This window comes from Dasypus novemcinctus, chromosome 13, assembly GCF_030445035.2.
Source record: "Dasypus novemcinctus isolate mDasNov1 chromosome 13, mDasNov1.1.hap2, whole genome shotgun sequence".
NCBI classification, from domain to species: domain Eukaryota; kingdom Metazoa; phylum Chordata; class Mammalia; order Cingulata; family Dasypodidae; genus Dasypus; species Dasypus novemcinctus.
In genome coordinates this window covers 37,593,230-37,606,360 of record NC_080685.1, presented here as the reverse complement: position 1 = coordinate 37,606,360, position 13,131 = coordinate 37,593,230, and the positions used below count along the sequence as shown (strand labels likewise).

At 39.6% G+C, this 13,131-nt stretch overlaps 1 protein-coding gene across 2 annotated transcripts in view; it reads left to right on the top strand.

Moving 5' to 3' along the window:
* The window catches only part of COPA (COPI coat complex subunit alpha), a 52,134-nt gene that overhangs the window by 14,187 nt on the left and 24,816 nt on the right, over nucleotides 1-13,131 (top strand). For both annotated transcript variants that reach the window (XM_004448413.5, XM_071207523.1), the window contains 11 exons: nucleotides 683-792; nucleotides 2,183-2,282; nucleotides 2,438-2,573; nucleotides 3,172-3,254; nucleotides 5,002-5,152; nucleotides 7,750-7,816; nucleotides 8,775-8,850; nucleotides 10,992-11,074; nucleotides 11,716-11,855; nucleotides 12,417-12,502; nucleotides 12,620-12,758. In XM_004448413.5, coding sequence (XP_004448470.1) covers nucleotides 683-792; nucleotides 2,183-2,282; nucleotides 2,438-2,573; nucleotides 3,172-3,254; nucleotides 5,002-5,152; nucleotides 7,750-7,816; nucleotides 8,775-8,850; nucleotides 10,992-11,074; nucleotides 11,716-11,855; nucleotides 12,417-12,502; nucleotides 12,620-12,758 — 1,171 coding nt within the window. The remainder of the gene's footprint in view (nucleotides 1-682; nucleotides 793-2,182; nucleotides 2,283-2,437; nucleotides 2,574-3,171; nucleotides 3,255-5,001; nucleotides 5,153-7,749; nucleotides 7,817-8,774; nucleotides 8,851-10,991; nucleotides 11,075-11,715; nucleotides 11,856-12,416; nucleotides 12,503-12,619; nucleotides 12,759-13,131) is intronic.

Sequence of the window (13,131 nt, the reverse complement as noted above, 5' to 3'; positions counted from 1 at the left end):
GGGTTTTATTTCCAGTTCTTCTCTGTTTTTATTTTTTAATTTTTATTTGTCTTTTTTTTTTAAGATATATAGATCGCAGAAAAATGTTATATTAAAAAATATGAGGTTCCCATATACCCCACACGCCATCCCACTCACCCCTCCCACATCAACAACCTCTTTCATCATTGTGGCACATTCATAGCATTTGTTGAATACATTTTGGAGCATGCTGCACCACATGGATTATAGTTTACATTGTAGTTTATGCTCTCCCCCAGTCCATTCATGGGTTATGGCAGGATATATAATGTCTGCATCTATTCCCTGCAATATCATTCAGGACGTCGCCAAGTCCCCAAAATGCTCCCAGTTCTTCTCTTTCACATCTATAAACTGGTGAATTAAATCTGGCTTGCCTACTTCAAAGGTTTGTTATCAGGATCAAAATACATAACGTGTGTAAGATTGCTTCGAAAATCACAAAGTGCTTTTCAAATGTAAGATAGTGGTAGTATCATATTTTTAGAAAGAAATAGGAGCTCTTGAGTCTCTTTCTTCAGTATCTCTCCTCTCATCAGTCTCTTTCCCCCTCCTTTTCTTTAAAGTCAATCTGTCATTGTACCTTCTGTGCTACTGAAATGGTGCTCTTTTTGATAAAGTTATGTTTGCATCTTTTGTCCCACTCCTTGCCCCTTTAAAGGCCTAAGGAAAAAAAACTTGTCCCCTGGTGCGGTGGAATCGGATGTGAGAGGAATAACTGGGGTTGATCTTTTTGGAACTACAGATGCGGTGGTGAAACACGTGCTGGAGGTACTTATCTCTGTAGCTGGTGGGAGGATATGGGCTCTAGGTGAAACAGTACAACATGCTGTTCTTTATTCATTCCTTCAACAAATATTTATGGATCTTATTAAGTGTCAGGCACTGTTTTAGGCACTGGAAATAGAACAGTGTGTGAGCCAACAGAATAACAAAGCTTATGTGTATCCTGAGGGAGAGCAGTATTAATTTATAAACCCAGTGGGTAGAGAGGAAGAAAGCTGGGGATAGGCATCATCATCATCCAAAAGCAGAACCCATTCTTAAGCTTCTTGTAAAGGGGGAAAAGTAATTTAACCGAAGTTATTGAGAACAAGCCATATATAGATACTTACTGTCATGGTGGGAAAATAGAAAAAATAAGGAAAAATAAACAGAATTAAAAAAGAAAAACACCTAATTTAATCCTCACAGCTGAAGTAGTAATACCTACTGAAGTAAACATTATTAATCCTATTTTACAGATGAAAAAAATGAGATTTAGAGAAATTACACTGTTTTCCAAAGTCCACATATATCTAAGTAGAAGAACTGGGATTCAAACTTGGATCTGTCTGAAACCCTAGGGGCTTTTTACCACACTGTAATATATCTCAAAAATACTGCTGATTTTAAACTGCCTCATCTATGATTCTGTCACAGTACAGTGTACAACTATATAAATAAGAATAAGGATATAGTAGGTTCTTAAACTTTTTCGTCTCATTACCTATTCATACCCTTAAAATGTATTCAGGGCCCCAAAGAGTGAGTTTGTTGGTTTGTTTATGTGAGTTACTCCTGTCAGTTTTTTTACCATATTAGAAATTAAAACCACGAACTTTTTAGGACATGAACTATCCAAGCACACACTCCATGAACTGTCAGAGCAATGATATCATCACAGGTCAAGTAGCCTTTGGAAAACTCCACTGTATACTCAGGAGAGAATTAGAATGAAAAGGTAAAGAAAATCTTAGTATTATTATAAAAATAGTTTTGATCTTACAGACCCCCTAAAAGGGTCTTGGAGACCTTCTAGAAATTTCCAGACCATACTTTGAGAATTGCTGCTTTATATGGTAAAAAGTCTTTATTCTTTAGATGTTAATAATTGGTTGATGAAATAAGATATAAGTAGATAAGTAACAAAGCAAGTTAATATATCTTAAATGATATGAAGCTTAATTTGCAGAAAGATTTAGGAATTCACATGAGAATTTGGGGATAATATTGAGTGACTTCATAAACCTTAAGAGCAAACTCTTCAAAAAGACCAGCATAATTCCTTGAATTTTTTCATATGAAGACACCTTTTCTAATCACCAGCATGGTTCATTGATTTGCTTTGAGTTAGCAGTTACCAAGTCATTTTAGAAGAACCACTTGTGTTTTTCTACAGGGTCATGATCGTGGAGTAAACTGGGCTGCCTTCCACCCCACAATGCCCCTTATCGTATCTGGCGCAGATGACCGCCAAGTAAAGATCTGGCGCATGAATGGTGAGTGGAGCGGCACGGGGAAGGGGAGGGGAAAAAAAAGCAGTTACTAATATAGCATTTTGTAGTACTTGGGGTTTGGTTAAAAGGGTGCCATATTGCCAAATCCCAAAGTTATAGTAGAGAACTTGATGACTGGATTCTTTTTTGTCTTTCAGAATCAAAGGCATGGGAAGTTGATACCTGCCGAGGCCATTACAACAACGTATCTTGTGCTGTCTTCCACCCACGCCAAGAATTGATTCTCAGCAATTCTGAGGACAAGAGTATACGAGTTTGGGATATGTCTAAGCGGTAAGGGGGTGGTTAATGATGTTGTGTGACCAAACCCAGAGGAAAGCCCCTTTCTCTCTCTCACTCTGACATTAAAAAATGAGATTAGGATATTTGTATTTATCTGTCACATCTTTATCATGTAGAAAAATCAAATTATTTATTATGAAAATTAGACCTAGAATTAGTCAGGTCTAGCATTAGTAGATATTTATGAATTTTAGAGTTTACAATTTTCAGTCTAGTAGAAATCTCCATAAGTGTCCGTGTATCCTTCTGTACACTAAATTTAAGCTTATTCTTTATCTTCCTTCCCACTAATTCTGAAGCTAGAGAAGCAAGAATATGAAAGGAAAGCAATATAGTAGAAAGTTATGATAAATAGGGGGAAGTTGTAATATCAAAATAATAGGACCAGTTTGAAGTCTCCTCTTTCTGTTCTTCGGTAGAATTTATCATGACTACCTTTACTTAGGTTATGCAGTTTACTGTCCCTGTTTTAATATGTTAATCAGCTTGTTGTCTTAACCCTCAATATTCCTATATGTGACAAGTTGAAGATTCTTAGAAAATTAATCTTTTTTTTTTTTCTGTGTTTACTTTCCTTTTTCTTTCTAAGGACTGGGGTTCAGACCTTCCGAAGGGATCATGATCGTTTCTGGGTTCTGGCTGCCCACCCCAATCTCAATCTCTTTGCCGCAGGTAAAAACCATTTCTGCTTTTTTTCCTTGCTTTAGTTCAGAGTTTACAAGACAGAGTGATTCTCCATTAGCTCAGTCTCCAATAAATTCATAGTATGACGGCAAGGAGAAGTAGAATTCTCAGTGTCATTTAGTTAAAACTTTTCTCCTTTCCCCCTCCCCTTATCTTTTTGGAGTAGTATTTTTAGTATTCTTTCTCCATCAAGCCATTTAACAATAAATCCTTCTCTTCGATTACGTCTTAGAAACGTGGGAGTCTAATACTGGATACTTAAGAGTTCTTTGATTAGAGGGAGCTAGAAGCTGATTTATTCATTCATTTAGAAGATATGTTTTGTTTTTAAGATTTATTTTATTTATTTCTCTCCTCTTTCGCCTGTTGTCTGCTCTCTGTGTCCATTCGCTGTGTGATGTTCTGTGTCCTCTTGCATTATTGTTATGCGGTCCTGGGAAACTGCGTCGCTTTTTTTGTTGCATCATCTTGCTGTGTCAGCTCTCCATGTGTGCGGTGCCACTCCTGGGTGGGCTGTGCTTTATTTGCTCAGGACAGTTCTCCTTGCGGGGCGCACTCCGTGCACGTTGGGTACCGCTACCCAGGGGACATCCCTGCATGGCCCGGCAGTCCTTGCATGTGGGCCAGCTTACCGCACGGGTTAGGAGGCCCTGGGTATCGAACCCTGGACCCTCCATATGGTAGGCAGACACTCTTATCAGTTGAGCCACAGCTGCTTCCCTGTAAATATGTATTGAATGCCACTGGGTGCTGCTGTTACAGCAGTACATACAACAAAATCCCTGCCTTTATATCTAGCATAGAGAGATAAAGGATGAAACAGTAAATATGTAAAATGACATATGGTGAAACTTTGAAGAAAATAAGCAAAGTAAGGAAAATAAGATTGTGTTTGGGGACAAAACTATTCTCAGGTCAGGAAAGTAAAGGGGAATGAGCCAGTGGGAACAACAAATGCAAAGTCTAATGTGAAAGGTGGTGTATAGCATGTCCGAGGATCATAAAAGAGGCCAGTTAGAGCATGGTAAGGGGATAAATAATAAATGAGACCATGGCCAAATTTTGCATTGCTTTGTAGGCAATGGTTAAAATTTAAGATTTTATTCTGAGTGAATGGAAAGGTATTGGAAGGTGTTTGTTCGTTTGTTTCTATCTGGTTGTGTCATCGTCTTTTTGGCTCACCTGTCTGTGCCCCACGCAGGGGCCTGTACCCCTCTCCATGCAGATCTTGGATACCTTTTTCCTTTTTTTACCAGGAGGTCCCAGGGTTCAAACCTGGGTCCTCCGTATGGTAGACAGAAGCTCAGTTGCTTGAGCCACAGCTGCTTATTGGAAAGTTTTGAGCAGGGGAGTGACATGCTCTAGCTTATGTGTAGAAAGTAGACTGTAGGATGATAAGGGTGGAAGGTTTCTCTAAAGGATAACTGGTGCTAGAAGGGAAAAAGCCAAAGATTTTTTAAAAGCAGAACCAAAAATGCTTCTTACGTTAACATCCTTTAATTCAGCAAATATTTTTATGTTCTTGTTATGTGCTTGGGGCTGGGAGTAGAATGTAAAGTTTTATAATTTCTGCTTCCTGGGAGTTCACAGTATTGTGGAGGTGATAGACCTAATAAATAAGTGCTATAATAGAAGGTTGTAGAAAACATTAGGGGAACACAGAGGAGGGAGTGTCTAACTGAGATATCTCTAGTTAACAGCCCTTTTTCCTGCCTGTCTTCTCCCTGTGCTCCAGGCCATGATGGTGGCATGATTGTGTTTAAACTGGAACGAGAACGACCAGCCTATGCTGTTCATGGCAACATGTTGCATTATGTCAAGGACCGGTTCTTACGTCAGTTGGATTTCAACAGCTCCAAAGATGTAGCTGTTATGCAGTTACGGAGGTAAATTGGATTTATTTTTTCTCTCCAAACCCTCTCATCCATTTTGCAATTTTAATTTTATTTTAACTTTAGTTAATTTGTGATTTGAGGAGTTACTTCTTCACAAGATAAAAATGCGTGTTCTTTATCAGCAGAAAGTGTAGTTTTAGATTTTAAAACCCATACCAGAAATGTGAAGAAAACAATTATTTTCAAATAAGTAAATTTTTAAAAGATGACTGAAGTGGCAGAATTAAGGAATAAATCCTTTTACTGAATTTCTGAGAGCTGAGATTGTTATTGTTTAATGGATTTTGAACAAAATTTTGGGGTTTTAAAAATCTAATCCCTGTAAATAAAGTGATCTTTTACTCTATTTTTAAAAGCAGAACCTGGAAACAAGCTTTTCTTAGGTGTGTGTGTTTTTTTTTTAATTAAAAAAATTGTTTTTAAGAAAGAAGTTGTAGGTTTGCAGAAAATGACTCTTTGTATTTCCCTACTCCCTCATTGTTAACACTTTGCATTAGTGTGGTATTTTGGTTACAGTTGATGAAAGAATATTATTCTAATTGTACTGTTAACTATTATCCACAGTTTAAAGTTCAGTGTTTGTATATAATCTTATGGGTTTTTTTACTTTTATTATATATATATCTCTATTTATCTATCTATATATATGTATGCACACATAATGGAAAATTTCCCCCTTTTAACCACATTCAAATATATAATTCAGAGGTGTTAAATATATTCACAGTGTGGTGTTACCATTATCACCACCCAGTACTGAAACTTTCCCATCACCTTCAATATAAATTCTGTACCAATTAAGCATTAACTCCCCATTCCTTATTTCCACCCCAGCTCCTAGTAGCCTATATTCTAGTTTCTGACTGTATGAATTTGCTTACTGAACTATTTCTTACAAGTGAGGTTATACAATATTTGTCCTTTTGTGTCTGGCTTATTTCACTCAACATGGCTTAAAGGTTCATCCATGTTGTTGGATATATTAGAACTTCATTCCTTTCCACTGCTGAATAATATTCCACTGTATGTGTATATCACACTTTGTTTATCCATTCATCTGTTGATGGATACTTGAGTTGCTTCCATCTTTTGGCTATTGCAATGGTGCTGTGAACATTGGTGTGCAAATATCTGTTTGAGTCCCTCCCATCCAATACCCATAAATCACCATGATACAATACCCATGAACAAGATTCTGTTCTTTTAACACTATTATGTATCTTATCTCCTGTCACAAACGGGATTACTATGGATGAGGCTGCTTAGGATCATCATGGGCAAGGAGGTGGCCATGAGTAGAATGGGAATCCTCCAGCTGAGAATGCTAATGACCTAGTGGAAAGGAAATCATACTGCCACCATCTGCCAGTTCTCCTGCAAATCAGGGAAAGTTTCCTGGTAGAGAATATCCCAACTTAGTAACAGATCTTTTTGCCTTTATTTGGCATTTCATTTCTGCAACTCTTCTTTTGCTTTCCAGCAAAATGTATACAACTCTAAACTAGAATATATGTCTCTGAAAACACTTTTTTTTAAAAAAAAGATTTATTTATTTATTTCTCTCCCCTCCCCCCCCCACCCCGGTTGTCTGTTCTCTGTGTCTATTTGCTGTGTGTTCTTTGTCCGCTTCTGTTGTTGTCAGTGGCACGGGAATCTGTTTCTTTTTGTTGCGTCATCTTGTTGTGTCAGCTCTCCATGTGTGCGGCACCATTCTTGGGCAGGCTACACTTTCTTTTGCACTGGGCAGTTCTCCTTATGGGGCGCACTCCTCGTGCGTGGGGCTCCCCTACACGGGGGACACCCCTGCGTGGCAGGGCACTCCTTGCGCATATCAGCACTGCACATGGGCCAGCTCCACACGGGTCAAGGAGGCCCGGGGTTTGACCCGTGGACCTCCCATGTGGTAGACGGACGTCCTAACCACTGGGCCAAGTCTGCTTCCCTCTGGAAACTCTCAACTCTGAAGGAATGATAGCCTCTGGGATGCCTGGCAAAAGGAGCTGTCCTCTTGGAAAGCCAGCTGCATCATCATGCTAAAACATTCATGGTGGCAAACTTTGGCATGTGGGTTTGATATCCACCCTGCAGCATCACTAAAATAAAAAAAAAGATGGGTTTATGTGAGCACTCCAAGGGACAGGAGAAACTAGCCAGAGACAGATCACATTCTGTGGTGTCCACTGCAATTATGTGCAGGAATTTGTACCCAAGCAGAACTAATACCACTTACTACAGTGAGTCCTAACCCTACCTTCTGTTGAATAATTTGAGTTGTACTAGGATTTGCTTTTTAAAAACTATTATTTGCTCAGAGCTGAAATAAAATCCCCAAGCCTTGAAGAAAGGAAAAGTATAGTTGCAATCTTACTTTTTATAAAAAAGTAATGAGTAGGAGAGCAGGTGTGGCTTGGTGGTTGAGTGCCTATTTCCCATGTATGAGGTCCTGGGTTTAATCCCCGGTCCCTCCAAAAAAAAAGTAATGAGTACATGTGTAAAGATTTCATAATTAAGAGTGTAGGGGTAATTCTTTTCTTCTATCCTTATGCCTCTTTCCTGTTTTCTTCTTTTTCTAATATATATATCACCAGTGGTTCCAAGTTTCCAGTGTTCAATATGTCATACAATCCAGCAGAAAATGCAGTTCTACTGTGTACAGTAAGTAACCCTTTGGGTCCCAGGATCTCCCCATTTTCCATGCCATATCTTTCTCATGCCCTTGGGGAATTTCCAGTGGCTATTTTGAAGCTATTTAATGATCATTTTGAAAGATTAACACTCAGAGGCCTAAACCAGTTAGGCTTCAGTTGTCAGAAACATGTTAAGGGTTCGTGAGTATATATCTCTAATAAGGCTGACAACTTCTAAACTTAATGAAGTGTCAAGATGAATGACCCAGACCTCTAAAAGTGACTTGAGAGATTATTTAGGGCTGTATCTTTTCTATGTAAAGTAAATGCTTAAATTGATCATTCCATATGGGTAAAAATAGGACAGGTGTGATTTTGAGGAGACAGGAGGGTTCCTTTCGATGGAGTTGCCTTTGTGGTTATCAAGTAGCTCTCTCTATTTCTTGCTATACAAGTTGGGGAAAAGGGGGGGGGGGGCGGCTTGGGGCATAGCATTCTAAATGTAGTGCCCTGGTTGCTAAGTTAGAAAATATTAGAACCTTTCTTTTCCCATTTTAGTTATATTGTCTAATCCCCATCCTTCAGTCTCTAGCAGTCTCTTATTTTCTTGGCGATTTTCTTTAAACTGGCTTCATATCTTTTTTTTCTGTCAAGCAGACTTTTAAGGTAAGGAGTATATTCAAGTAAGACACTGAGACATTGAGGTGTTAGTCTGTTAATTTGTGGAATGGAGAGCAATCCTTACTTTCCTTCAAATAATACCACTATCTTTGGGGGATAGATAAAGTTACATGAATGCTGAATTCTTTAGCAAAGAGCCCTGTAATTCTTAGATATGGAAACATTCAAATGGCCTCTGGGTGAAAGGTGAGAGAAAGTATAGTTTCAGATTGTTGTCTGTGTAATGGAACTATTTTCTCTGTCAAAATGAGCTGTTTTCTTGAGTACCTCTCGCTAACAGTTTAATTTCCCCCTTTCTTCTACAGAGAGCCAGCAATTTAGAGAATAGTACCTATGACCTGTATACCATCCCCAAGGATGCTGACTCCCAGAATCCTGATGGTAGGCGTTCTTTTTGTCTACCTTACTCTACTTTCAACTCTCCTACCCGCATCATCACTCTATTTCAAGTTTTTCACTTTCCATCCCCAGTCCATGGCCACATCACTCATGTCTGTTGCCAGGTGCTGCTGACAGTTGCATCTGAGGCAACCATGGTGTAAAATATTCATGTTCTCCGCCCCCCTTTTTTTTACCCAGCTAGATATATATATTTTATAATTTCGTTATTAGAAACTCTCCATTTTCTCTTTCAGCACAGCATGCTATCCTAGTTTATTGTCAGCTGAGATGACTTCCACCCTGGTAGTTTCATTTATTTAAAAATGTGGTTCCAATCTTGGAATGTCTCATCCTGGGACTAGGGATTTATGTTCTCCCATTCACATCCAAATCCGATTTGCTTCCTTTTGCATGTCAAAAAGATGAGGCTGCTAACAACCCCACACCCCACCTGGGATCCCAGGATCCAGCTGAGTCTCCTGCCTATTTCCTCCATCACCACCATCCCTTGTTGATGCCCTTACTATTAAAACTTGCTGACAAAACTGATTCTCTGAATAGATTTGACTCTTGCTTTTGTTTCTTTCAATAGACTTTCTCTAGTGGGTTCATAGAAACCACCAGGTCAAAGGTTTATTCCTTAGATCCCCACTCTTACTAGCATAATTTCATATGTTAGGCCCTGTCAATTGATTCTCAAGGAATACTTTTTTTCCCCAGCTGGATATGTATATTTTCTGTGTCTGCTTTGTGGGTGCCACCATGTCATTATTGCTGCTGACATGATGCGCTCTTTTTTTTCCCCCCTTAAGGAGGTACTGGGGATTGGACCCAGGACCTTGTACATGTGAAGCAGGTGCTCAACCACTGAGCAAACATCCACTCACCAATGAGAGTTGGTTTTCTTATTTGTTTGTTTTGTTTTTAGGAGGTACCAGGGATCAAACCTGGGACCTCATACATGGGAAGGAGGCGTGATGCACTGTCTTTTAAAAGTGATCATGGTGAGAGAGAAAACCTATTATGTGTTGGTATCTATAAATCAAATTCTCCCCTATTAATTAATAAATGAAGCCACCTCTCACTAAATCTTGTGATTTAGTCACTTTCTACCCATCCCCTTGCCTTTTCCCTAAAATATGTTTACAGTTGATTACATGTCTTGGTTTTGTTTTATTGCCACTTCTATTTTCTCATCTCCATCCTTTGAGGGAGATACTAAGTAGCAAAGATACAGTTAAAAGATGGGCAGCAGAAAGGAGGAAGAGAAAAAGCAAAAGCTTGAATAATGTGGTTCCCCAAACCTAGGAAAATGAGAATGTTGGTTGTGATATGATTAGCTTTGTAAATCTTCTGTCATCCCAGGTACTAGAAAAGCACAGAATGAGGCTGGCCAGCATGTTCTGTCCAGTTGCCTGCTGACACTAATAGATAAAAGTATTTTGGTGCATCCTTCAGTTTATCCTCCTAGAAATTGCTCAAGGAGTAACATGTCCATTTCAAAATTATAATCTGCAATGAAATGTTTGGGAATTGAGGACGTTTTGTAATTTTCTTCAGGGTAAGAATAATGGTTGATTAACACTTACTGGGCAACAGCTTGGTGCTAAATACTGCCCAGCAGCTCACTGGTAAAGATTTAGCTGGGCCTGCTTTGCCCCCTCCTGCTTTACTAGGGGGTCTACATTTGCATGTTAAAAGCAGCAGAGCAGCTGTGCCCTAGGGAGGGGGCTCTGTCTCTTCTCCAGCTTGTTCAGAGGCCTAACGATAGGAGGTTCTGTGCCACTGACAGGCTGCTTGCTGTGCCGCAGCTTGGCCAGGGAGGCTCTGCTCGTTAGCTTGATGGAGTGTGCTGTCTTCCAAGATGGGCGGCCCTTCTGCCAGTACATGGCGCTGGCTGAAATGCAGCCACTTGGCCTACAGAAAAGAGGCTTGGCAGGGGTAGGGTTTGGAGTTTGGAGGGGACTGGCAGGGAAAAAGTCACTCAACAGTAGCCTCAGGTTATGGCTGAATTAGTTAGGAAGCAGCTGAACTGGCGAGGCCAGGATGGCAGCCAGCAAGACTGGCAACTCCATGGCACCTAACTTTCATTTGCCAGTGGCTCACCACATGCTCCTGCCCCTTGATTTTGTTCTTCTCAGCCCCTGAAGGGAAACGATCTTCAGGCTTGACAGCTGTTTGGGTCGCTCGAAATCGGTTTGCCGTCCTAGATCGGATGCACTCGGTGAGTTAAGACTAAAAGGGGAAACTCATTTGATGAGTGTAATGGTGGTGGCTTAATGTATTGCAGAATAAAGAGCATTGTGTTTTTCCTTACTTTCCCCAGGGCTACTGCGATCTACCTTTACCTTTCCCCTAGCCCCGTTTGCCTGGGAAGAAAGGCTTTAAAAATCGTTTAATCAGGATAGTGATCCACTATGCCTCTGGCTTAAGAACGAATCTAAAGTCACTCTTGATAACCTGCGAGCCAAAAATGTATCAAATTTGATATGGGCAGGGTGGATGAGCAGTAGAAGTCTGCCCCTCCCTTTCCTTATCCTACTACTTTCATTGGTATTTGGAATGTAACAGGTTCCAGTACAAGATTATACTTAATAAAAATGTAGGCCCCAGAAGTACTGTTTTTCTCTCTGATTGATTGTATTACTCAACTTGGTTGGACTTGGTATGTTTAAATTGGGGAAAGAAAAAAAAAGGCATATCATGGCTCTTGGAGAGGGTCTTTGTTGGCACGGTCTTCCCTGGAGTGGGGATTGACTTAGGAAAAAATAATTTATTCACTCTAAGGAATGGCATCAGCTGTTAGTATCTTATGTGCACATACCCACTTCCTCTCTTAACTCCACCTTCTAATACTCACTTCAGCTTCTGATCAAGAATCTAAAGAATGAGATTACCAAAAAGGTACAGGTGCCTAACTGTGATGAGATCTTCTATGCTGGCACAGGCAATCTCCTGCTTCGAGATGCAGACTCCATCACACTCTTTGACGTACAGCAGAAACGGTAACATGTCAGGGTGCCTCTAAGCAGACAGGCAGGGAGTGGGGAAAGTAGACAGCTTTAATAGCATTTTTTTCCCTCCAAGTAGCTTGGACTCTTCTTGTGCTATACCTCCAAGGCTTTTGCTACCTACTTTTTTCATCCATGATCATTCTCTATCCTGCATGTATACAATAGTATTACAATGAGGAACTTAATTATTTGACATCAATTTTTAGAGTACTTACTCTTAATAGTGTTTTAAGGACTAGAATAGGAGGGACACTTAAAGGAACTTATAGTTGAGTGGCGAAAACAGATATACACAAATCCATAGCAATACATGGGAATGAGGGAAAAGCAGTTGGAGGAGGGAAAGTGCATAATGTAGGCCAAATGGTTTTTTCTTCCCATCTAGAAAAGAAAGTTTATTGCATAGGTGAGTCAAAAAGTTTAATGGGGAATGTTTATTTGGTACTATTTTAAGAAGTTGAGTTTCAGTTAATTTGGGAATGGAAAGGAGTTAGGTTATAGCCTGTGACAAGGGAATCAGGTCCACATGTGTTTATCCTTTCTCCATTCCAGGACTCTGGCATCTGTGAAGATTTCCAAGGTGAAATATGTTATCTGGTCAGCAGATATGTCCCATGTAGCATTACTGGCCAAGCATGGTAAGCCTTCATTATATCCACCCTGATTTAGAGAATAGTTCCTCCCTTCCCCTATCCCTGCCAGTATATTGCACTCATCATATCCAACAGAACACTCATGCCCTTTGCCTCTTACAGCCATTGTGATCTGTAACCGCAAACTGGAGGCTCTGTGTAACATTCATGAGAACATTCGTGTCAAGAGTGGGGCCTGGGATGAAAGTGGGGTATTTATCTATACCACAAGCAACCACATCAAATATGCGGTCACTACTGGGTAAGTTAAATTATATGACATACTAAGTGGGAGTAAGTGGATTACTGAAATTACTGTCCTGTCTCAAGAGATAAAACTGAAGTCTTCCGTAAGCTTGCTTCATGGAAAAGCCTTGTTTGACATTTATGAACTAGGGGGTATCAAAACATTGTTTTTTCAATGCTTAAAGTTGTGAAATATAACTCAAATATTAAAAAGGTACATAAACTATAAATACACAACTTAATGAATAGTTAGGTACTAAACATCTACCACCCAAGTCATGGAATAGAATAATTCTGGCACCCCAGAAGTCCTTGCTATGTGATCTTATTGATCACAAATAGTAACATTATTCTGATTTTATGATAATTTCTGATTTGCTTTTCTTTAT